This window comes from Carassius gibelio, chromosome B9 (assembly GCF_023724105.1).
Source record: "Carassius gibelio isolate Cgi1373 ecotype wild population from Czech Republic chromosome B9, carGib1.2-hapl.c, whole genome shotgun sequence".
NCBI classification, from domain to species: domain Eukaryota; kingdom Metazoa; phylum Chordata; class Actinopteri; order Cypriniformes; family Cyprinidae; genus Carassius; species Carassius gibelio.
Window position 1 is genome coordinate 18,885,715 of NC_068404.1, and position 25,118 is coordinate 18,910,832.

At 38.7% G+C, this 25,118-nt stretch overlaps 1 protein-coding gene across 2 annotated transcripts in view; it reads left to right on the forward strand.

The window, feature by feature from the left end:
* Positions 1–25,118, forward strand: part of LOC127964866 (inactive phospholipase C-like protein 1) — a 62,040-nt gene that overhangs the window by 21,390 nt on the left and 15,532 nt on the right. For both annotated transcript variants that reach the window (XM_052565285.1, XM_052565286.1), the window contains exons 2-3: positions 20,066–20,689; positions 21,786–23,474. In XM_052565285.1, coding sequence (XP_052421245.1) covers positions 20,066–20,689; positions 21,786–23,474 — 2,313 coding nt within the window. The remainder of the gene's footprint in view (positions 1–20,065; positions 20,690–21,785; positions 23,475–25,118) is intronic.

Genomic DNA, 25,118 nt, shown 5'->3' on the forward strand with positions numbered 1-25,118 from the left:
AAAAAATTTTCAAAGTTGTAAATAAAAAATTATTTGAGTAGGCTTTACAATTTTTAATAAATAAATAAAAATATGTAATAAATTGTATTTTTGCTTTAGAATCTTATGTTTAATTCACTGTTTTATTTACCATTTCTTTGTAATTTCTTGTGAAATGTAGGGGCATTTACATGACACCATTTTTAACAAAACAAAAAAAACTGAAAACTTTTTTTTTTAATGATTTCTTTGGCTGTTCATTTACCCTGAAAACTGTGTTTTGACAGCCTGAAAACGTCAACTTTTGAAAACTGGTTTCACAGTGCAAGAAACTGTGACCATGCTGACATCATTTCTTTGAAATGCTCCTGACTTGGCTTTCAGAATAAATAATTTTTAGTTATTTTCACAGATCCATGTGAAAGGGGACAATTTTGACAACTGTTGTCTGTATGCAAAACTTTTCCAAGGTTCTGTTTTTAGTACTTTGTACCCTTACCATAAATTTGTGTCCTTAACATAAACATTTTTGTGTACACACACACAACACACACACACACACAAAAATAGTGTTGTCAAAAGATTAATTGTGATTAATCATATCCAAAACAAGTTTTTGTTTATATAATGTGTTTGCACTGTGCAAAAACACGAAAAACCCTTTTCAATAAAGGTCTAGAAAGCTGATGATTTTTTCTTTGAATTGAAGGTGCCAGGACGTGATGCCCAGTTTAACCCCGTCCTTGACCCATGATAATGGACGTGATGTTGACTTGTATGGGGCTTGTACAGTCTGCCCTGAAGCACATGGTGTGTGCGGGTTTGTAGAGCTGTCCGAATTACCGTAGTTTATTTGACACAGTGTGGGAACTCGATGCAGTGTGTCTCCCTCTGCCCTGTTCCCACGTCGATCTCTGAGCACTGCTCCCATAAACACACACACACACTCTGTAGATACACATCTGGCTTTGGCCCTCTGCTAAGCAATGGGCTTTAAATGTGTGTGTGAAAAAGAGTTAGAGGATTTCAGTGCATCCACAGCATGTAGGCTTGAAAAGGCATATTCATATTTTGATAGCATTACCCCTGATTTATTAAAATATGTCATTTTAGCAGACAGCACAGTGTTTAATAAATCAACATGGGCTTACTGTATGTGTTTACTGTATGTGCATTTACTGTGGAGGTTTGTTTGAGGATTCACCTTTTACAACACATTAAAAAAACGCCATGGTAGTTTTTCATAATGTTAATAAAAAATGGGGTTGGGGAACAGTACATATACACTGAATTGCTTTTTAATGTCTTACATGAACCATCCAAAATGATTCACTATTTTAAAATGTACTTTCCATTGCTACAGAGAGCACCAATTAGGATGAACTGATTCACTTGAATGAATCAAGCGACTCAAATGAGCAAATTGTTTTTTACAAATATGTTCATTTACATGACTCGTTATGGGTCCATGGGGGGCCTGTATAGAACACTTTTACATGTTTGTGTATTAAACCACTGTGTTTACATGTGAGTTTGACTACGTGATAGCTGGTGTGTGAGAATAGAATAGTTTATCAGCGTCTGTATATGTTTGTGTCTGACGGCCCCCCAGAGCTCTTCTGTCGTTTATTTGTTTATGTGTATCTGTGAGGTTGTGTGAATGACGTGTGCAGAGGAGGTCATCTCTCAGAGGAGTGTGAGGCAGAGAGAACAGGAGCGGAGGACGGGGAAGGATGCTGTGGCTCTCGTATGTTGCATAAGCAGATTATATTATGTAAGAGCTTTTTTTTCTCCCAAAGGGGGACAGACAAATGCTTTTGCTTTCGTTTGTATGTTGGCTCCTTCCACCATCCTGACTTTCTGCCCCAGTGCCCCCACACACCCTCCAGTTCCCAGAATACATCTGTATAGTGGTGGGGAGTAGCTAACTAAAAGTAGCAATGATGCTAACTTCACTACATGTTTCAGTAGCTTGTCATTAGCTCAGCTGCTAAAAATAGTTTAGCTTTTACAAAAGGGAGCTACTTTTGACAAAGTAGCATTGTGGCATGACAAATGCTACATCACTGTTGAGTTATTTCAGCTGACTGAGCAGAGTCAGTAATTGAATGTCCCGAACTGACCTCTCTTAAATTTAACTTTGGGAAGTCCAATTCATTTTTTGAATCTGTTCCTTTGGACATAAAAAAAAACAAAATCCATAAAGAGCTCTCTGAAAGGTATTTCAAATGCTGTTTTCACCATGTTTTAGGCTTTTTTTCTTGAGGTTTATGTTTATTTGGTTAGATACTATTTTCTTTTACCATAATTAAATAATAATTTTACCTTGTAAATACATTACTGTTTAAAGAGCCAGTAAGATGAAAATTCTAAGCTTCCTATCACTGTTTGTAAGTCCTGTACAATAGGTTTAAATCCATCCAAGGTTAAAAAACATTGTCATTTTGTCAAAATTTTTGTCAAAAAAACACTTTAAAATTACCTCAATTCTCAGAGATCCCCAAACAGTTCGTGCGAAGCTGTTCAAAAGATTCAGTTTCCTTAAACCCCACCTTTCGGTAGCATACTGTGTTCTGATTGGTCAACTGACATAGTCAGTTTTGATTGGTTGTTCCACACACAACTTCATGGTAAACAATGCATAAGCATCTTTTTGGGGTGAATTATGTCTTATTCCTCTCATTGCAAAGCAAACAGTAAAATAAAAAACTTGAACAGTCTCACTGCTTTTTCTTCTGTGTGGGTGTATTCAAGCCGCGCGCTTCAGTTTGAATCTGAATAGCGCATTCAGCGTGGGGGCATGGTCACATCAGATATAATGAAGGGAGACGTGAAAAACGAACTTCACGTTGTTTTCATATGGATTACTTTTATCACAGAATATCTGTTAGCAGCACTTGTTACACTTCATTTTAATGACGTGTTTGTAAATGAAGATCAGCGCAGACAGGCTGCAGACAGCACACATACTGATAAGACGCTCGGGAGAAAACAGACACATAACTTCATAATCATACTTCGCATTGTGATTCAGAGATGCTCGTTGGTCTAAATAAAGTTGGTAATGAACCCTCTTTTATGGCCAAACGCTTTGAAAATCCCGCCTTGTACTCACCTAGATTAGAAAAGCAGTCATCAGTGAAATGTTATGAACTCAACAAAAGGGATTTGTTGTACTGCTCTGGTATTGTGGTAAAAATGAATTTTAGCCATTGGTTCTTCTGATCTTCATTCTTTGGCAGTGAAAATAAAACAAACTTGCCTTTACAATTAAAAACACACGGTCTCCTAGACATGATACTATCACACCAACCAGAGCGTCTGTGTGGGGGGTGGGGCAGGACAGAGTTCCGTTTCTCCCAAGACGGTAGGCGGAGATTATTATGCAAAGTGTTCCTAGTGACGTACATAGAGATGGGCAAAAGATTTGAAATCTATAACGACTCGTTTCAGCGATTCAGAGTCGACTGCTTACTTTAGAAGCCAATAACTTTATAAATCGTGTACTTTTTGGTTTAATTACTTTGGACATTGTTTACACTGATGGACAGCTACATCATACACTGTAATACAAGTAATTTTTGATTTCCCATCTGTGTGGCTCTTTAATTAAAAAAAAAAATGTTTTATTGGAGTATTTCATGCTCAAACAGACTAAAATGACAGTAAAACAGTAATATTGTGAAATATTCTTACAATATAAAATAACTGTTTTCAAATAATGTATTTTATTCCAACATTGACAAAGCTTTTCAGCAGTCATTACTCCAGTCTTCAGTGCCACGTGGCCCTTCAGAATTCATTCTCATATGCTGATTTGGTGCTCAACATTTATTATCATTATCAATGTCGAAAACATTTGTGCTGCTTAATATTTCCAAGGTAGCAAGGCTACCACTACCTTGTGACTGGGGATTCTAGGCTATCATTTCAGTAGCCTTCCCAAAGTTGGTGTTTTTGCTGTCTGTGTGTGCGAGGTTATATCTGAATACATCTTTATGCTGTAAGAAAGCATAGATTTGAGTTTCACAGCTGGGTACCATTGCTCTCTGCTGCTCTTCTTGTCTTCAATCATACGTTGCAGGAATGCTGTTCAACATCCACCTGCATGTGTGTGCTGTATTGAGCATGCAGCAGAGATATCTGCTTCCATCCCACTCACACACTCCTCTATACATAGCCATGGATATTCCACCCTCATGTTCTTCAGTACTCATCCACAGAGTTCCCCTCACCTTTCACTTGCTTTGTTCCCACTGATCGACAGAATAAATGCAGTGTGCTTCATAAAACATCAACGACATAACCCATTTTAGTACTGACTGCTTTCAAGAGTTGCAATTAGATGAATATACAGTGAAGTATGGTAAACTTTTATTAGGAATCTTCACACCAACACACTCTAAGCTGCACTATGTGTCTTAAAAGGTTTTATGATATTTTTTAAATGCATGTGTTTTCTAGTAACTTAATATTATTTAAATAGTGCACTGTGCTATTTCAGCTCTCTCAAAGCTCTTCCTCTGTTTTATCTTCTGTAGAAGATTAGGTCGATTGCTCAGCTACATGGTTGATTAACTTGTTTTTGCATTGAAGCTCATTTGTTGTAGATCAATAAGTCAAAGCAGAGACCAGTGGACTCGGTTATTCAAGATGAAAATTGGCAGTCTCTTTTAACCTTGGCCACTTTTGTGTCCCAAGTTTTGGGTTGGTAAGTTTTTTTTATTTTTTTTTTATGCTCAACAATGCTGCATTTATTCAAAAGCACAGTCAAATACTAGCGCTGTGAAATATTATTAACTGTTCTTAATTTGAATATATTTTAAAAGTAATTTATTCTTGTAATGGCTGCTGAAAATTTAGCTGTGTCTTCAGTGTCCCATGATCCTTCAGAAATCATTCTCATATGCTGATTTGGTGTTCAAGAAACACTTTTTATTATTGTCAATGTTGAAAATGGTTAATGTTTTTGTAGAAACCATGATCTTGTACTTGTGGATCTTGATTGGTGATGAATAGAATATTCAAAATATCAGTATTTTTTTTCTTTTCTTTACTGTCACTTTTGAATAGAACATTAATAAAAGTATAAATTTCTTTAAAAGAGAAAAAAGCACTGACCACAAACTTTTGAACAGTAGTATATATCAACTGATAGTAGACAAATGAATCTAGTGAGTATGTGAAACGTGTGTTTCTAAGTTTGTTTTATAAACCCTTACAGGAACGAAAGAGCTCATAGTCCCAGCTGTGAATTGCACGTATGTTCTGAATTCGTATCAGTCTGATGAAATCACTGGTGTGTATGAGCGTATAGTGCATATTTTGGCACACTGCCCTGTCCTTTTGCATTGCCCTGATGATGATTGTTTCTCTGAACCATGCATGCTCTGCTGACCTCTTCCCTTTGGCAATCTTTCTGCCCTCAATTTTCATCTTGATGCTCGCCAAAGCTGGAAAATAATGACATCAGTCATAATCTCGGCCCTTCCCCTCCCTGCTCCACTTCTTTTTTTGTTATGTTTATGCCTTTGTATATCTGCTTATCAATCATAACAGGGCAACTCCCCTTTCTCTCTTTTGTCCCTTCTCTTGATCTTTTATACCCAAAGTCCTTTTTATAAAGAGCCAGTGCACTCAATGGCCATCTTGGTAACACCCCCAGGCGGTGGTTTCCAGTTATGCTAGTAAAGCTATCGACTTAATCCAAATATAAACACATGACAACTCATCAGTAATTATCTTTTTTTTTGTTTTTACTAACCTTCATGCCCCCTAATGGAAACAAAGAAGTTAAAAACGTTCCACAACACATCTTTTGTTTTCCACTGAGGAAATTAAAGGGATGGTTTACCAAAAACGAAAAAAATTCTGTCAATAATTACTCCAACTCATGTCGTTCCAAACCTGTGAGACTTTTGTTCATCATCTGAACTCAAATTAAGATATTTTTGATGAAATCCGTGAGCTTGGACAGCAATACAACTGAAATGTTCCTAGGCCCAGAAACATAGAAAGGACATCGGTAAAATAGTCCATGTGACATCAGTGGTTCAACCTAATTTTACTAAGCTACTATTTGTGCACTAATAAAACACAAATATCATCTTTAATGTTGTGGTACTCTCGATAATGGAGTTGGATAGTGACGCAGAAGAGAAGTCATTTTTTTGTTTTATTTGCACATACAGTTACGATTGAACCATGGTTACGGACATCACATGGACTATTTTAATGATGTCCTTACTCCTCCTTTGCCTGGGAACATGTCAGTTGCATTGCTGTCAATGAAGGGTCAGAGCACTCAGATTTTCCATTTGTGTTCCTAAGGTCTTACATGTTTGGAATGACATGAGGGTGAGTAATTAATCATAACATATTTTGTTTTTGGGTGAACTGTCCCTTTAATTCCATTTTCTTGTAGTGATCCTGGGTCTTTATAGTCAAACTTGGCTCCACTGGAAGGCAGCACAGTTTACCATCCTGGCCCTCTCCATATTCATCTTGTTAGCATTTAACCCTTTCAGACGTCAACCTTCTCAGTGGCCCAGCTCAGCTGAGCCCCACGGTGGTCTTTAGGTGCCCTCCCTCTGGGCTGCCCATGCTGGCACCCGGCCAATCACACACAGCTGCCAGTGGCCAGACGTTTCCAAACAGAAAGAAATACACAGTGTGTGCCCAGCTAAAGTACACGTTGACTTTGACTCACACCCAGAGCTGTGATAGCACAATGTTTTGATGCACAGTATGTATATAACTGTATATATACAATGCATCTGTTCGCTGTTGCATAATACTTTTAATACACTTCTGTCTGTAGCTCTGACCTCCCACTGGGTTTCATGTCTTGCTCCTTTTCAAAGGCCAACTTCTCTTTTTCTTTTGGCAAGGTTTGCTCTCCAGACCTCTTGCTTTTCCTCTCTGCATCTCTTTCATGTTGCTTGAGTCTTTTCTTTGTGATTGAGCAATAAACAGTCCAGGGGGAAGAGGGCAGTGTTATTTTTTCCCCTTTGTTTACGAATAAGCAAAAGATCAATTATGATGCCTGAGAGCTTTTTGTCCCACAGGAGATACTGTGCTCATTGGGGACCATCCTACTTCATTGAATGACCTTTCTGTGTGGCTTTCAAGTTGAGGCTTTCAAATTTGATCTAATTCTCTCTCTTTTATCTGTTTGTCTCTGGTGGTTTTTCCTGTTTATACTTTAACTTTTGGTTGACTTAAGGATTAATATGAGATTTTTAAGCTTTAAAGGGTTAGTTCACCCAAAAATTTAAATTATGTCATTAATAACTCACCCTTATGCTGTTCCAAACATGTAAGACCACCTTTTATCTTCGGAACACAGTTTAAGATATTTTAGATTTAGTCTGAGAGCTCTCAGTCCCTCCATTGAAGCTGTGTGTATGGTATACTGTCCATGTCCAGAAAGGTTAGAAAAACATCATCGAAGTAGTCCATGTGACATCAGAGGGTCAGTTAGAATTTTTTGAAGCATCGAAAATACATTTTGGTCCAAAAATAGCAAAAACGACTACTTGACAGTCTGGATATCCGGTTCGCAAACGAATCATTCAGTTCACCAAATCGAATTGAAACGTTTTAAACGATTCGCATCTCTAATACGCATTAATCCACAAATGACTTAAGATGTTATCTTTTTTAATGTGGCTGACACTCCCTCTGAGTTCAAACAAACCAATATCCCGGAGTAATTCTATGTACAATACATTGACTGAACTGCTTTGAAGAGAGAACTGAAGATGAACACCGAGCCGAGCCAGATAACGAACAAAACATTGTCTCGTTCACGAGTCAAGAACCGTTTCTGTCAGACGCGTCCGATTCGTGAACCGAGGAGCTGATGATACTGCGCATGTGTGATTCAGCGTGAAGCAGGCCGACACACAGAGCGTCTGAACTGAACTGATTCTTTTGGTGATTGATTCTGAACTGATTCTGTGCTAGTGTTATGAGTGCGGGAAAACCGAAGGCTTGAATCAAGGGCAATCATTGCAAATGACGCCATTACTTCGAGCGCAAAAGAACTGGTGAACCGTTTTCTTCAACCGGTTTATTGAATCGAACTGTCCGGAAGAACTACTGGTGATCCGAACACCCATGCAACCGGTTCTTCACTCGTGAACGAGTCAGTCTATTGTTTATTATCTGGCTCGGCTCGGTGTTCATCTTCACAGCAGTTCAGTCAGTGAACTGTTTGAGTACATGCATTACTCCGGGATATTGGTTTGTTTGAACTCAGAGGGAGTGTCAGCCACATTAAAAAAAGTTAACATCTTAAGTCATTTGTGGATTAATGCGTATTAGAGATGCAAACCGTTTAAAACGATTCAGTTCGATTTGGTGAACTGAATGATTTGTTCGCGAACCGGATATCCAGACTGCTTTGATTTGAACTCTCTCTCACAACAGACACGGAAGAGAAAACAATGCTGAATAAAGTCATAGTTTTTTGCTTTTTTTGGACCAAAATGTATTTTCGATGCTTCAAAAAATTCTAACTGACCCTCTGATGTCACATGGACTACTTTGATGATGTTTTTTTTTACCTTTCTGGACATGGACAGTATACCGTACACACAGCTTCAATGGAGGGACTGAGAGCTCTCGGACGAAATCTAAAATATCTTAAACTGTGTTCCGAAGATAAAAGGAGGTCTTACATGTTTAGAACAGCATAAGGGTGAGTTATTAATGACATAATTTTCATTTTTGGGCGAACTAACCCTTTAATATCATGACTTTATTCTAATTTAACGTTTTTAACACTAATTTAACTTGATTAATGTATTTTATTTGTATTGTATTTATTTTTTTGTACATGCATGAGGTATAAAAATATGAATGATTGTTTTTGATTCATGGCCCAAAAATAAATGACATTTTACATCGTTACCAAAAAAAGATTTTTCAACAAATGCAGTTCTTTTGAACTTTTCAAGTCAACCAGAAATGCTTAGAAATGTACTGTATCATCGATTCTTCACAAAATTATGAAGCAGCACGACATTTATCAACATTAATATTAATAAGAAATGCTATTTGAGCATGAAATTTGGATATTAGAATGATTTTTGAAAGAATCTTATGTCACTGTAGACTGGAGTCTACAAAATATGTCAAAACAAAGTCATTTTAAAATGTAATAGTATTTCACAAAAGTACTGTTTTTGCTGTGTGTGTATTTGTATTGTATTTGAATTTCTCAAATTGCAAACCTTAGCTAAAAACATTAAATGCACACTAAAACTAAACAAACGAAATGCAAACGTTGACATTTAATATTGCAGTATTTCAATAATTAGCCTTAGAGACTGTAAAAAGACTGTAAAATGAATAGACAAACTCTTTTTTTTTCTAACAGACAAAAAAAATGTAATACTGGCATTGAGTCCTCACTGTTTGCATAAGCATTTCTTACAAATTATAGGGCTTTGCTCATGGGTGATATTTCAGATATTTTTGTGACATCTAGGATTTGTGGTTTTCATGGATTATGGAAGTTTTATTTTGATTGTCGTACTATATCCATTCCTGCTTCTTTTTTATTTTTTTTAGCTTTGCATGAGTCTGTGGTGAAGTCCACTTGAGGTGTCCATTGGTTTGTCTGAACTGTATTCAAAGGTCAGAGGTAAAGAGATATACTGCAACAAACAAAAGAAGGTATGGCCTTGAGGGACAACACCAGTGTACCTGGTTAAATTGCTTTACACCTCCACAAGTTCATACAGGCCATTTTATAGATCGCTGCTTCTGTTTGTTTTGTGTTATCTTGTTTTCTCTCCAGCAGTGTGGGTGGCTTTCCAAAAAAGACAAAAAGAACAGACCAGCTGAAAATAAATGGAGGCTGACCCAAAATAGAGATACTCAAGAAGTGGGAAAATCTCAAAAGTTTTGAAGAAATTTAGCAAGAACCGAGAAGAATGAGAGAAAATATTCTAGAGATGAAAGTTATGGAGTAAGAGGGACAATAAATTAAGTTATTTGCTAAACACAATGAAAAAAAAGTTAAGGTGCCAAAACAGTAATAAGCTACAATGTAAGAGACGCATGGTGATTTTATTTAATTTTTTATTTTTCTATTTTTAAGTTTAAGATAAACTGAAGTAAGAGTGAAGGTTAAAGATGCTGAAGAACATTTAGATTTTTGTGAAAAAAAAGTCTTCCTCCATACTTCATCTCCTCTTCTGCCTCTCTCACACCCCCTTCTATATCTTTAACTACACGTCACACTCATAGTCATGATGTGCAGCTAAATTCATAGATCCAAGCGTGTGTTACTTATGCAAGAGTAAGTGCCAGCCAGACAGTTAATTCTCTCCTCCCTCCTCTTTCATTCTCAGCCCCTGGCTTCTATTTTGCACTTGCTTTGCTGCCTTGTTTGGCATGCTGCGATGGCCCGGATCCGCTCACTTCACTTTCAGCAGACATAAGATTGCTTCCAGCCAAGCGTTTCATTTTGTGCACGTTTGGGGGGGGGGGGGGGGGACAAAACAAATGAAACAGGAAATAGGTGTTGCCACATTTGTGTGCAAGTTGATTAAAAACAGTCACAGAGTCAAACGGATCTCAAAGTATTCTGGATAATTCTTATTTAAAATGACGCTTTCCCTTTTTTATAAGTATGGTAAAATGGTACCTTTTCATTCACTTTAGGACTTATTTTCATTAGTGCAGCCAATCAAGAAATAAGTAGTTATAAAATGACATTACATGGGATGTTTATTGATTGCATAAATGTATACAGTATTTTGTGTCTGTATATAAAAATATACAGTATGAGCATTTACATTTATATTTAAATGCATTGATATACAACTTAGAATTATGCAAAATAACATGAATGCATATAAAAAATAATTGTGTGCATTTATTTTTTTAGTTCATTCCTTCCTATTTTATGGGTGACAAGATACAGAATTGGAAGAAATTAAATGTAAATAGAATTTGAGATTTGAAGATTGATTTGGAAGACAAACAAACAAACAAACAATAACTCGGTTGCACTTAATTTTACAGTACGTGTACTTACATGTACTTATAGTATACTTACAGTGTATTTATTTAAGAAAGTTCTGGTAATACTAGGTTACTACATGTAGGGTTAGGTTTAGGGGTAGGTTCAGGGTTAGTACCTAGTTATTGCATAGTTATTGTAATTACTATAATAAGTACATAGTATGTACATGAGGAACAGGACTGTAAAATAAAATGCTACCAATAACTCGATTGTCATTTCTACTTCACCAGTTTGCAGTTTTTCCGCTAAACATAACTGGAACTGAATGACAGCAGAGTTAAGAATGGCTGTACCCGCTCTTACATTAAAAATCAGGTGAATAACTAAACAAGTGTAAATCCATAGGTTGATCTGTTCTCCAGACATGGCCTAACCTCTTCCAGCATGTCTGCTGTAATTAACACGAGGGATTGGGACAAGCTTGGCTAATTAACAGCCGGGAACAGCTCCTCAGGGTTCGAGACACTCAGCAATGCTTCTTATCCACTGAACCACATCTTTACAAGAAATCTAACAGTCCTTGGGCTGTTCGGGACGCTAAAATGCAGTTGCTTCATAAAACCTTGCTAAGGCTTGTGTCTTTAAACTTGAATAAACAATGTCAGCCCAGGTGATTGTGAATTTATCCTGGCAGACATTTTCTACCAAGGTTATGCAGCGGAAGATGCTGTCATTATTTATGTATTATACAGTTGCATGTCCTTCACCTTGAGTTGCTAGGCAGCAGAGATATAGTCTAATAGCTATTCTTTTTGTACCGCTAAACTTTTTATGTCACTGTAACTGTCTTGCTTTTAATTGTTTAACTGTTTTGTGGCTGAGGAGTCTTTCTGTGATGGGCACTTTCATTTTTGCCATACATTCAATTATTAAAATGTCCTAGTTCTCTGTCTAAATTCATGGGGGTGAAGTAAAAGATGCATAAACTTGTTTGTACTTTTCCGTCACTCGTGTTGTGTTTTTCCGGCGGTTATCCTCTCTTGTTTTACTGGATGGAAAGCCATTCAGGTGTTCAGGAATTCACTGAGCGTGGATGTTGTGGCAGACTCCTTTGCCAGCTTGGAATGGAGCAGCAGTTGTTAATAAGGAATGACAGCACTTTTATGCTTTTATAATTCTGCTTTCAGCCTGCCCTTGCTCTGGGTAAAGACTCAGGAGGGTCTAGGCTTGTCTTTGAGGCTCTTTGAAGAAGGGTAGCAAGGGGATACAGCAAGTTCAATGGTGTGAAGGGTGAACAAATTCTATCAAAGGTACATACACAAACTGGATGAGGACGTTCAAAAGAAACACAATGTCCTTTCCAACGTTTTTTTTTGGATAGTTAGGATAGTATTTATATATTATGTTTTTCAGACGTTAGTTAGTTGGTTACACTTTTAAAAATAAAGGTGCTTAAAAGGTTCTTCACAGTGTTGCCATACAAGAACCATTTTTGGTTCCACAAAGAACCATCAAGTCAAAAGTTCTTTGAGTTTTGCCTTTGTCACCATATATGTTTGAAAACCTGGAAGTGCAGTTCCTTGCGGAATTATATGACATGCGTGGGTTGTGGTCTAGCGAGGATGAATCTGTTTTGAGGTGAATGTGTAGCTATCAGTCACCGCACTGGTGTGGATATTCATTATACTTAGTAATCACAGATTCTAGCCTACGTCTTGGAATATATGACCCAAAAAACAATTTTTACTATATATTGTCATCTGAGCAAGTAACAAGTCTTTTCCTAAGTTGGTCAGACCAAAGAGTGGCAAAGCATTACATTAAATCGTGCTACCAATGGTGCTTACAAATTATTAATAATTGTTATACTTCATTCTAAAATTATTAATGTTAACAACATCAGGATTGCGTGACTGTGAGTATAGTGTATATTAGCATGTCGATTTCAATTTCTGTACAGTCTAATCTCTAATTGTCACATCATTCGAATTTCATATTAAGAAATTATTTTAACACAAAAAGAAAAAACTATGCTCCCATCAAACTGGTTGTCTTTAAAATTCACATCTTGTGTAAAACCGTAATCAGGAGCACATTTAAAACTGGAATCTAATTTATTTTAATTCACATGCGCTTCATATAATCTTTCTTGATTACAATCCGCAATCAAAATGATTTTTTGACATTTGATTATTCCAGCTTCTGTGGGAATAGGCTATAATTAAACGATCCGCCACCTGCAGGATCATAACACGCGATAGCCGAGTAGTCGGGACAACTTCTTTGTTTACAAACGTGACGTAATGATGCAGCGCCATGCTAGAATTTCCTGTGAAAACCTATCCGTACCCGTTTTTGATGATATTCTAACTATATGACCAGCCCCTGTAAATTAGTATTTATTTACACAAATATCATTTTTGTAACTGACTATTTTGTTAATGCATAAACATCAGCAGAAGTGTGGTTTACCAGCAGAGCAGATGGAAAAGACACTGGGCCAAATATTGTATTAGTATTAGCCATTTTACTAAGCGACAGATGAATGCACTAATATACTGTAGTTTGATTGGATGCACAACCTCTGATGTCATCATTAAAAAATAAAAAAATTCTCTTTTTTTCTTTGTGAAAAAGTTATATTTATTTTACCTGTTAGTTAATTAGAACAATGTAACTGTTCACATCTAAATATAAAAATCTGTTAAATGTGTCATCACAGTCTTGTGAAAAGGGTCCATTATTTGCATTTAGCACATCCCTGTGGCTGTGACTCTGTTTGACAGTTGAGAAGCTATGGCTTAACTAAACAGCTTCAGTCTAAGAAAGTTAGTGCTGAGGAGGCTTTTTAGGAAACAAATGACCAGAAAATCACTCTTGGCAGACATTTGAGTAAGTGGTGTCTGAGGTTTTCCCTGCTCATTCGGGGCAGCTTTGAAGACTGCCTGAGGACTGATTGTTTTCAGAATGCAACCTGTAAAGCAGCGTAGGCTGATGACTCTGTAGGCTATGTAGGCCGTAAAAAACTGTGATAAAAGGAGCTTGATTGTGGAAATGGCTGGCAATTATTTCAAGTGCTTTACTCTTGATCATGAGAGACCAGCCGTGCTATGGAATCCTGCCCATCGTCGTGAGCTGCTTTTCTCTACTTCCAGAGTTTCTGGTTGGCTAGCAGAAAACTCTAATGCTAGATGGATAATAAAATAAAACAATTTGGATAATAAAACCTGGAAATAACTCTATCGGAACTAAATGTCTCTAAGTAGATATCACAAGGCCAGTGGAGATCATCAAAGTATTGAGAAGTCAATATTAAATTCAGTTTGCGTCAAATAGTCAAAATGGTTTAACATTTCTACAAACTTTTACAAGAAGATATTGTACTTTCACACCACCACATAACATAGATTAGATTAAGGCAATGATACATCTGTGAAGGAAGTACTCTGATAAACCTGTTTTTTAATTCCAGGACAGACAGGTATAACAGAAGGTTTAGTGAGTGTAATCATATTAAAGTGCTGTTTAAGTTTTACAACACACATTTAATTATAAAGCAATTTCCAAGTGATGAATTGGAGCATTGAAATCTCCATAGCTGCCAGCTGTTATTAGGCAGGAGTTATTCATATTGTACTGGAACATTTTTTTTCACACTCTGCTGTACTTTATTACATTATTTCTAAATATTGCTTAGAAATGTGAAGGGTTACTACAAGATTAATTTAATTTGATCCTCAATGTACCATCAGGCTTTATACACCGACTTCTCTATCCACCTCTATATTTGTCTGTGTTTTGCTCCTGGGAAGAACAGGTGTTTGGTAATCTCTCTTTGCTGTATTCATATTTGCTTCAACGACACATTTCATCCTTCAAGCTGTTTATAGACAAGCTCAATATCAGGAGATCAGCTCTGCCTCACATTTCTGCTTGACGTAATTCTATTTTGACCCACACATCAGCATTTTCAATTAGTTGGGTGGTAGGATTGACGGCCAGCTAAACTTATTGTCAGTTAATCCATGGGCGTTCCCCTCTAACCCTGCTAAATCACTGTCTCTCCATCCGGCACGGATTACCCGGCAGGTCTCTCGGGGTGGGAGCGGTGCGGCGGCACTAATCTACTGCTTTCTCAGAGCTGGATCATTAGCTGGATTGCAGTGCTTTTCCGTGGCTTGCCTGGAGCTGGAGTAGATTACGGGCAGCACCAGGTGTTGTTCCAGCTGATGAAGTCAGTGGTACGATGTGGTATTTTGGGATGGGGTTAGTGGGCTCTGTTGTGATTGGGTTGTGAGCTGATGGACAGAAATGCTGTGTGCTTAAATGGATAGTTCACCTAAAAAATGTAACGATTACTCATCCTGACTTCATTCCAAACATGTATGACTTTCTTTATTTGTTCTGTTAAACATTAAAAAATAAGGTTGAAGAACTGCTTTGAACCCCAGTTACTTTTATTTAATTTTTTCCACCAGTAAAAATTAAATTTTGGGGTGAATTTTCCCTTTAACCAATCAACTCTGTCTTTCATAAAGTTACGGAGAACATCATAATGACAGTTTTAGTTTCTGCAGTGCAGGATGGCTATGTTTGTTTGTTTTTGAAAAAATAATAATGAGCTATTAATTTGTCAGTGTACAATTACACTACACTAATACTGTTACTTGGTGATCTCATAGAAACTTTTCTTTTTCCTTCATGGTAGTCTCAGCAGAATTTCCTCAACAGACTGCCATGTGATCAGCTCTTTGTTTGCTTGCCAAGTATTGCTCAAAGCTAATGTCTCACAGCTAATGTTTCAAATAAACACTGTATTTGCAGGCTCTGTTATCCTATACTATTTTAACACGACCATTTCAGCTTAACAATTTGCTTAGCCTACTAAAACTAGGCATTTGCAAAGCTAAATTTTCTTCAATTTCGCTGCCAAAGACGTCCCTGAATGTGTTTAGCTTTAGATATGTTTTTTTAAAAGCGGGTGAATGTAAATGCACAGCTTTTACGGTGTAAACAAAACTGTCTATCTGTCTTGTATGTTCACAAATTGCAAAACACACCATTTTACAAATGAGGACATCCTCAAAGGGAGTTTTTTGGTCATTTTGTCAGGTTTTGCTCACTTCTGGGTGGCAATTTCTGCCCAAAATATAGTGAAGTATGTACTTTACTAAATTAGCAAAATCTCATGATCTATTTAAAACCTACAAAAGAATATTGGCTAACTGGACAGCAAATGCTAAGACTTTCCGCTTTTCGAACTAACAAAAACATTAGCCTTTATAGACAGTGTTTCTCGAGTAAAGAAACCACTGTACTTATTCAAGCATCGGTTCTTTATTTACCCTTGCATAGCGAAGAAGTTAAACGTCTGTTGTCAAACTGAGCGTCACGGCACTTCATTCTTCTGAATAGAAGAGAGGTGGAGTTATGAGGTTTGACTGACAATTTTAAGATCCAATGGCATTAAGAGGTTTAGTCATAAGCTCTTTTGAATACTTTTTTACTGGTTAAGTACTTGTTAAACCCACAAACAGACCTAATGACGACCAATATCACGGATTTAAAATAATAATAACAAAATATATTAGAGATAGGAAGTTTTTGATCATTTTCCACAGGACACCCGACAACCTGTCGCTGCACACAAGTTGGTAGCACAAAGGTGTAACTATGCACAAAATCTAGACCTTGCTAGTTGAGTAAGTGTTACTCAAACATACTGTGGCGAGTGGGGCGGGGCCAAGAGGCGTGGGAACGAGGAGTGAGGCCAGGTGTAGTGATTGAAGATGAGCTGCACCTGCGCCCCACCGCCAGTATCGAGTCCCACGTAGGAGATGGAAGGATATAAAACTGGAGCGACGACCGTGAAGGACGAGAGAGGACCAGGCCTGGGACATTATTTTATGTTTGCTTTTAATTTTGCATGCACCAGTCGTCCGCGAGGGGCTGGTGCGCTGTTTTGTGTTTATTTTAAATATTAAAATTATGTTTTGATTGTGCGCCGGTTCCCGCCTCCTTCTTCCCGATGTATATGGAGTTTCAATATCGTTACACATACATAGATACAGGTTCTTGCATTTGTCAATAATATATGTGAATAAAATATTCTTTCACAGCCTTTGATTTGTGAATTTGTTGTCTTCCTTTCAGTCTAGATTGTTTGTATTGGCTGTAAGCGGATGACAGTATTAAACACTCTGCTGTGTGAAAGAGTTTAGCCCCGGGCAGCATTGGAAAGGTTCAGTAAGGACTCAATAGTAGAGCAGACTGATGACATTGTGGGTTTTAGCTGCCAAATCACTGATGAGCTTGAAATTGCCCCTTAAAGGGCAGGGACTTGACTGTTATTAAAACCAATCAGCTCTGGTAGGAATAGACCAAGGGTTATTCCCTCAGTCTGAACTGTCACCAGTGCCCATACTGATGCATTTTAGTTCTTCTTATATTTTCCCTAGTCACTCTTCATTTTCTCCTCCTTGTCCTCAGTTTCTTCATCCAACCCACCTCCAGTTATTATCTCCTCCTTTCCAGTGCCTGTGCTCCCCTTCCATTTCCTCCTCTTTCCCTTAATTAAGTGGAGATGGGAGCACATCTAAATTTAACCACACTTCATCTCCCAGCTCCCCTCTTGCTGTTTTTGATACTTCTGTTATCCCTCTCAGACTGATGGTGGAAAATTGCTTATGATGTCTGTGTAATCTTATATTATGGAAGAAAGATGGCCTCGTTTTACCTACCTTCTAGGTTTTCCAGCAGTGTGTGTTTTGTTACACTCATCCCTCCATCTCATTAACTCTGTTTTTCTGCAACCCTTGCTATATTTCACACCCTTTTTTTCATATTCCTTAGCTAACACTCTCTTACATTCCATTGCTTTCCTTTCCTTACGGGTGGACCCTTCATTCTTTGTTGGAAAAACACACAAAGAACAAAAAAACACAAAAAACAATCTGTGTTTCAAAAAACAAAGCAAACTGAAGTGCACTTAGGGGGATTAAGTCTGATAGATGCACTTTTAGGCAAGAACGATACATTAAAAGCTTTGCAGGCTTGTCATCATGGTATCCTGGAGAGCTCAGATTGGTAGGTGGCCTAGATGGATGGATGAACAGCCTGCTTTTTTGCCTCTTTCTTATTGTGCCCTTGGGTGTCTAACCACTAAAGCTGCATTTTAGCCTTGCGAGGCCATGCCTGTTAAACTGTGCACGGTGCTGCATGGCTCATTGTGATTGCTTCAGCTCCGCTATCACCCAGTCTGCTCAAACACCTGCTGACCTGGATTCACAGCGGCAGGCTGTCGACTCGTCAGGCAGGTTCTGATCCAGAAGCACGGCAGCTTTGAGGAACGGAGTCTGCCAGCTGCATGAAAACAGACAAACGAAGACAAATGAACATGTCAGAGTGCTCAGTGGCTGCACACTGTACTCTCTGACCTGACCTCATCCACTGCTTCTCTGGTCTGAATGTCAACTGGGTTTTGCTTGGCTGAGGAATTCCAGAATTGTGGTGTTTTGTGAAAGCTCCAAGTAGTGCTTATTTCTTCCTTGACTTAAAAAGGATGATAATTGTGATGATAAAGTAGCAGAATGTGAATGTGAAAAAAAAAAACAATAAAAGAAAGTTACTGTATATCCTGACAAAATTACTGTACCAGTATTTTATTTTATTTTTCGTGGACATTTCCTTTAACCCTAAAACCCAACACAATGCATTGTGTATTTCACACTTCAGGTAGAACAACTGACAAATCAATAAAGAACAATTTTCTGATTCTGACATGGTAAATTGGGCTATATTTAGATTTTAATTTTTTTTCTTGCCTATGACATGATGCCGTGTGTTTCAGATTTTTTTGGGGGGTGAATTCAAGAGTGTTGCTAGTTGGTTCTTAGGATGTTGGGGTTAGTTTCTAGGTTGCCACCCAAGTTTATATATGATATTCTGGTTCCTGGACAGATATGGATATGGAGTTTGTTTTTTCTTTTTTTTCTGCTTATTTATAAATATCATGTCTGATTGATTTGATGTGTGCTAGTTATGGAACATGCAGAGAAACCAAAGACTTTCTAATGGGATTATTCATGTCTTGATTGTATAAAGTCCATATTTGATATTTGGTATGTCTGACATTAATTAGCTTCTGTGTGCATACTCTCTGCGTTTCTGTAATGAAAATCAGTTTGATTAGTGCCAAATGGCTTGGGGTGGAAATCCCAGATTACACATTCAAACTACTGCAATGACATAATGTGTTTCCTTTAGGAGGCTTTGTTGTGGATTCATTTTTAGGTATTATGACATGCACATATTTTAAAACCAGCAGCCCCAGCAAACATAAACCTTTTATGTCCTTTCCTTTCAGTGTGTCGGGCAAGGTGACAGTTAGCTCAGCCATCATTTAGTTTTCGCATTTTTCGGTTGCTCCAAAATGAATTTCATTATCATTTCATCATTCTGTATCCCTGGAGTGAAATGCTTGAAAACATTTTTAAAATGCTAATATGCATGGCTAAATTGCTACATAATCAAATAAAAAAAAAAATCTAATCAAAAAGGTTTTCCGCATAATGTAAAGAATCATCTTATTTGGGAAATCGGTTAAATCTGAATATTTCTAAAGGATTATTTTTTTTAGGTTTTGCTAGGTAAAATTAACTTGTCACCAATAATTTTAAATGACAAACACAGAATTAAGAATAGCAAAGAAATAACAGGTATATTTTAGCAGCTCTTACAATAGCAATACACAATCCAGTGCTGCTGGTCTGTGATGCAATGTAGGATGTGGTTAGTTAATTCTGAATAGGCCAGAGGAAGGACACCATAGTTCATTTCCCTTGGATGACTTGATCATTTATGTCTAAAATGTGCCTGAATGGTTATGTGCAAAAAGTTGTTTCAGGTTGAAACATGTTCTGTTTGGACATAAACCTACAGACATGCTTAAACACAAAGAGCTTTTGGTGATGGATGAGAGAATTTCCATCTTGCTTTGTTGCTTAGATGCTTAGTTAGAACAGCACTGTGTAAAATTACATGGAAGTTTTCTTTCTTTGTGGTTCACATAGGGTTTAATTATTTCTTCTTTTTTTTTTCTCCAAGGATCCTTCAGTGGCCAAGGTCAGTGGAGGGAGAAAGAAAACGGTTTCCTTCAGCAGTATGCCATCAGAAAAGAAGGTGAGCAGTGCTGCAGATTGCCTTGCCTTCATGCAGGGTGGCTGCGAGCTAAAGAAGGTACGACCCAACTCGCGCATCTACTCGAGATTCTACACTCTAGATCCTGAGCTGGCTTGCCTCCGTTGGGAACCCTCCAAGAAAGATGGTGATCGAGCTCGTCTTGACATCTCGGCTATTCGTGAGGTCCGCACAGGGAAAAGCACAGAGACCTTTCTCCACAATGGCCCATCGGATCACCTTGGTGAAGAAGCAGCCTTCTCCATCATTCACGGTGATGAGTATCAGTCCCTGGACCTGGTTGCTCTCTCTGCCGATGTGGCCAACATCTGGGTGACCGGGTTGCGGTACCTGTTGTCTCACCCTGGTTCCATTGCTGGAGGGAGTGGAGGAGATGGAGGGGTGGGAGAAGGCAGTACTGGGAGCAAGATGAGGCAGAACTGGTTGGCGACAGAGTTTGCTCTCGTTGATGAAGATGGACACGGAATTGTGTCTGAGGACACAGCAGTGGCCACCATCTGTAAACTCTGCCCTGGCATTAGGGAAGCAAAGGTAAGACATTCTTTTATAATTCAATTTATTTACCACAAAATCTTGCATTTCATGAGTAAATGGGTTTAGAAAAAGCCAAGCAATACTGAATGTCTGACTTCCCAAATTGAAAGCAATCAGGAATACATATACTGTGGCAGTTTTTATGTAGGACGCATAAAATAAGAATCATACTAGTTGTGCTAGAGCAGTAAAACAAACATTGAAAGAGCCATAAATATGAACAGGCAATATGATTGTTGTTCCAGAGCTCATCTTTCTGTATCATTACTTAGCTTGACTTGATAACCAGCCTTGCTGAGGCACACAGCAATTGTTTGCTTTTCAATTTGGCAGCTGTGACAGTAGTTTCATCCATGTGTGTTTGTGTGTGGACTGGACAGCTGGGGACAGGAGGAGGCCAGACAGAAACCACAGGGCCAAGTTTCCAAGTCTTTGTGACAGCGGGTGTGAGGCATCTGCTTCATGTGTCTAGAGAGACATGTAAAGGCAAAAAGGGCAAGCACTGAGGAACCGACTGTATAGGCATGACTCACTTTGCTCCTGGCTGTATCCTAATCTTGAAAAATGCAGGACACAATCTAGGCCCAGTGAAGCGCTGCTGTCCCTGACAGCATATGACTTGAGACATTTTGTCTCTCAAGATTCAAATCACTGTCTGCCGCAAGCTGCTTATTTGATTTGCCTCTGGTTTGTGTAACAGTTTTGTTCTGTGATTGCTCATTAAATTTCAAAGCAAAATAGAATATCACCCCCAGCATTTCTTATTTAAGAAGTGAAACCTAAAAAACTGATGAGACAGGCTTACATTATAAGCAGATGGTAATTACAGTAGACTCAAGGCCTTGGTCATCAATAACCAACTGTCACCTGAAAGTAGTTCTTATTTTCTTTTTTTTATCATTTAGTAGATACTTTAATTTCCAAAGCAAGGCATTCCCCCTGGAGCAAGTGCCTTGGGCAATGGTAAATGATAATAGTTTGTTAGTATTTGTTAGTTTGGGTTTCTAGCATAATCTGTTATCCATATAAGTGCTGCCAACATAAATATGTGTACTAAAATGTTATTACAACTCTTTCTTTTTATTTTTATCAGGTGCGATTGCGCTTTAAGGAGATTCAGCGGAGCAAAGAGAAGCTAACTTCTCATGTTACACTGGAAGAATTCCAGCAGGCCTTCTGCGAGTTGTGTACACGACCAGATGTCTATTTCTTGCTAGTGCAACTCTCAAAAGACCAAGAGTGCCTTGACGCCCAAGACCTGCGTCTTTTCCTAGAGACTGAGCAAGGTCTATCATTGGCCACCACTGAGGGCTGCTTGGAACTTCTTCGCCGCTTTGAACCCTCTACAGCTGGGCGTGAACGAGGTCTACTGGGCTTGGACGGCTTTACCCGCTACCTACAGTCAGCTGAGTGTCAGTTATTAGACCCTGAGCACCAGAATGTGTGCCAGGACATGAAGATGCCCCTATCTCATTATTTCATCAGTGCCTCCTACCGCTCCTACCTGCTGGACGACCAAGTTCATGGCCGAGCTGATCTTGGGGGTCTCATTCGAGCCCTGCAGGTTGGCTGTCGGTGTCTGGAGCTTGGGGTTACTGATGGGCCAGAAGGGGAGCCATTATTAGGTGTAGAACATGGTACAGATGGAAAGCATCATCATCACCATCACCACCATCATCATCATGGTTCTGTTACTCTGCGCAGTGCCCTGGAAGTAGTCAACAAGTATGCTTTTCTCACTTCCCAGTATCCTCTGCTGCTGTATCTATGCCAGCGTTGCGTACCTTCCCAGCAACGTACTCTTGCACAACACCTAAAAAAAGTTTTTGGACCCAAGCTCTATACCCCTGAAACTCTGCCTGTCAGTCTGGGAGGTCGTGCAACCACTTTGCCCTCTCCAGAGCAGCTGAAGGGAAAGGTGCTTCTTGTTGGAAAGAAGCTGCCCCCCGAAGAAGAAGGTTCTGAAGGAGAGGTATCTGAGGAGGATGAGGAGATTGGTGGTGGTGGTCCTCTGGCTGGCAGAAGGATGACTATCCCTGGGGAAGAGGAACTGGGGGTGGTCCTCGTTGTTCCCCCGCCCCCACAGCCAAGGCGCCTCCGCTTACGGCGTGAATTGTCTGATCTCGTCGCAGTTGCTCGTACTGGAAGTCGCAGCTTTTATGCTCATCGGACGAGTGCACAGCCATCCCAACAGCATTCCCCTCCCTCCACTCCATCTACACCAGGTACACCTATGACCCTTGACCCCCCTTACTGGACCCTGTGCTCTCTTGGGGAGGGAGAGGCAGGACGGCTGGCCAGTGAGAGCCCAGAGGAGCTGGTGAACTTTACCAAGCGCAATCTAACTCGTGTGAGGCCCAGCTCTGTAAGGCTAGACTCTAGCAACCCAAACCCTCAAGGCTACTGGAAAGGAGGTGTGCAACTGGTGGCACTCAACCAGCAGACACCAGGTGCCATGCTAGACTTGACCCGTGGCCGTTTTATGCAGAACGGTGGGTGTGGGTATGTTCTTCGTCCAGCAGTCATGCGAGAGGAGGTTTCCTACTTCACTGCCCAGTCACAAGGCTGCGTGCCTGGTGTACCACCACAAACACTCAGGGTGAAGGTCATTAGTGCTCATAGTCTACCCAAGCCACAAGGCTCTGGTGCCAAAGGTGAGGTCATTGATCCATATGTGGTGCTGGAGCTGCACGGAGTGCCTGCAGACTGCACCGAGCAGAGAACTCGCACTGCTGCCCAGAATCAGGATGACCCACTGTTTGACGAGACCTTCGAGTTCCAGGTGAGAGAGTGAGAACATCATGAATATAAATCTAATTTATTTCATACGAGATGCGGAACACTTTACTAAAACTTAAGCCCACTTAAAATCACTGTTTTGGATATAATTATTCATAACTGCCCATATTAAGGAAATGTTTTTGTGTATGACAACTGACCCTTCGCAAAGACCCTCCCTTCTTAGTTACTGTTGCTATCTCTGACAAACAATGCCACTCTCACACTACACATCATGTCCTCATACAGTAAAAAGTACATTGCAGAGTAATGCGAAAACTGACAACACAGTGATAGAGAAGACAGAGCAAGTTACGTCTGGAACTATTAAGGTCTCAATACTCTCAGCTTTCAAATCTTGTAATTTTTAAAGAAGTTTTATCAATAACCAATCATCTTTACATATGTACTTAAAGCACAAAATGAAGATGAATGAAAATCAGAAAGTATTTTATTTCAACTGTGGAACACACCATTTTTCACCAGAATCAACCAAGTTAATCTACTATCCTGTCTAATTTAAAGGGATATACTGTAGGTACGGCAACATGGGCATGCGCACATAAGTATAATGTAATTTGTGCCACACTGTACACGTGGCCATTTGAAAATTAGTGAGGTCTGGGGTGGAGTTAAGAATTGTGCTATAATAACCCCACATACAACTCATTATATAGGCCTACACTAAACACTTTAAAAGAGAAAGATATGTTGATGTTTATGGTTTTGGAAGAATAGGTATTGTTAAATTATATCATATTGCACCTTTACTTTAGGTTAGGGGTATATAATTTTATCAGTTGTTTATTATTCATTCAACAATACATAGGCCTATTACTGTTATATTTTTCATTAATAACCATTGCTATATAGATGATGTTGTTGGCATGATTTTGTGAACATTTATCTACAATACTTAATGAATGGCATAGATGTACTTGTTTACAGATTTTTGCATGAGGGTTATGATACTATGATACTGCGTTTGCCTTACTGAATTTGTTATCCTGTCAGCAATAACGTGTGGGGGCTCTTTTGATTACTGTCAGTTAAAGTTCTGGTTATCATTGCAGTGTTGCCAGATATTGGTATGAAATCAAATGAAAAATCAAGAAAACAAAAAACAAAAATAAAAACCAGAAATAACTTAAATTTTTTTGTAAATAAGGTAAGATAAAGATATTGCTAACCCTATACTGGAACTTCGCACTCTATTGACTTTCTTAATTGTCAAATTAAGAAGAAAAGACAAGTACAACAATGCTTACTATAACTGGATCTGGCAACATGAGTGGATGCTGCACTTGCGCTCTCACTCACAGTTCTCTCAGTCCTTGTTCTCCAAAGCCACTAGAAGGTAAGCCTGCAAAATTTAGCCAAAAAAGCATAATGGCTAATGCTAACGCTCCTGTTTTGGCAGTATGTGGGAAAGGAGACCAGAGGCATTTTTTTATGTATGTCAGTGAAGGAGAGGCTATCCTGAATAAACAGCTTTTTAGAGGAAACAGATTATCATTTAATTAATTGACAGCCTATCAGCTAATCTCCAACATGTTTTATAAAAGAAAAAACTTTTGGATTAAACTATTGTTTAGTTTACACTGGAAAAAAATGCAGTTTTATAGTAGAAGTAGCTGACTTTTTGCAA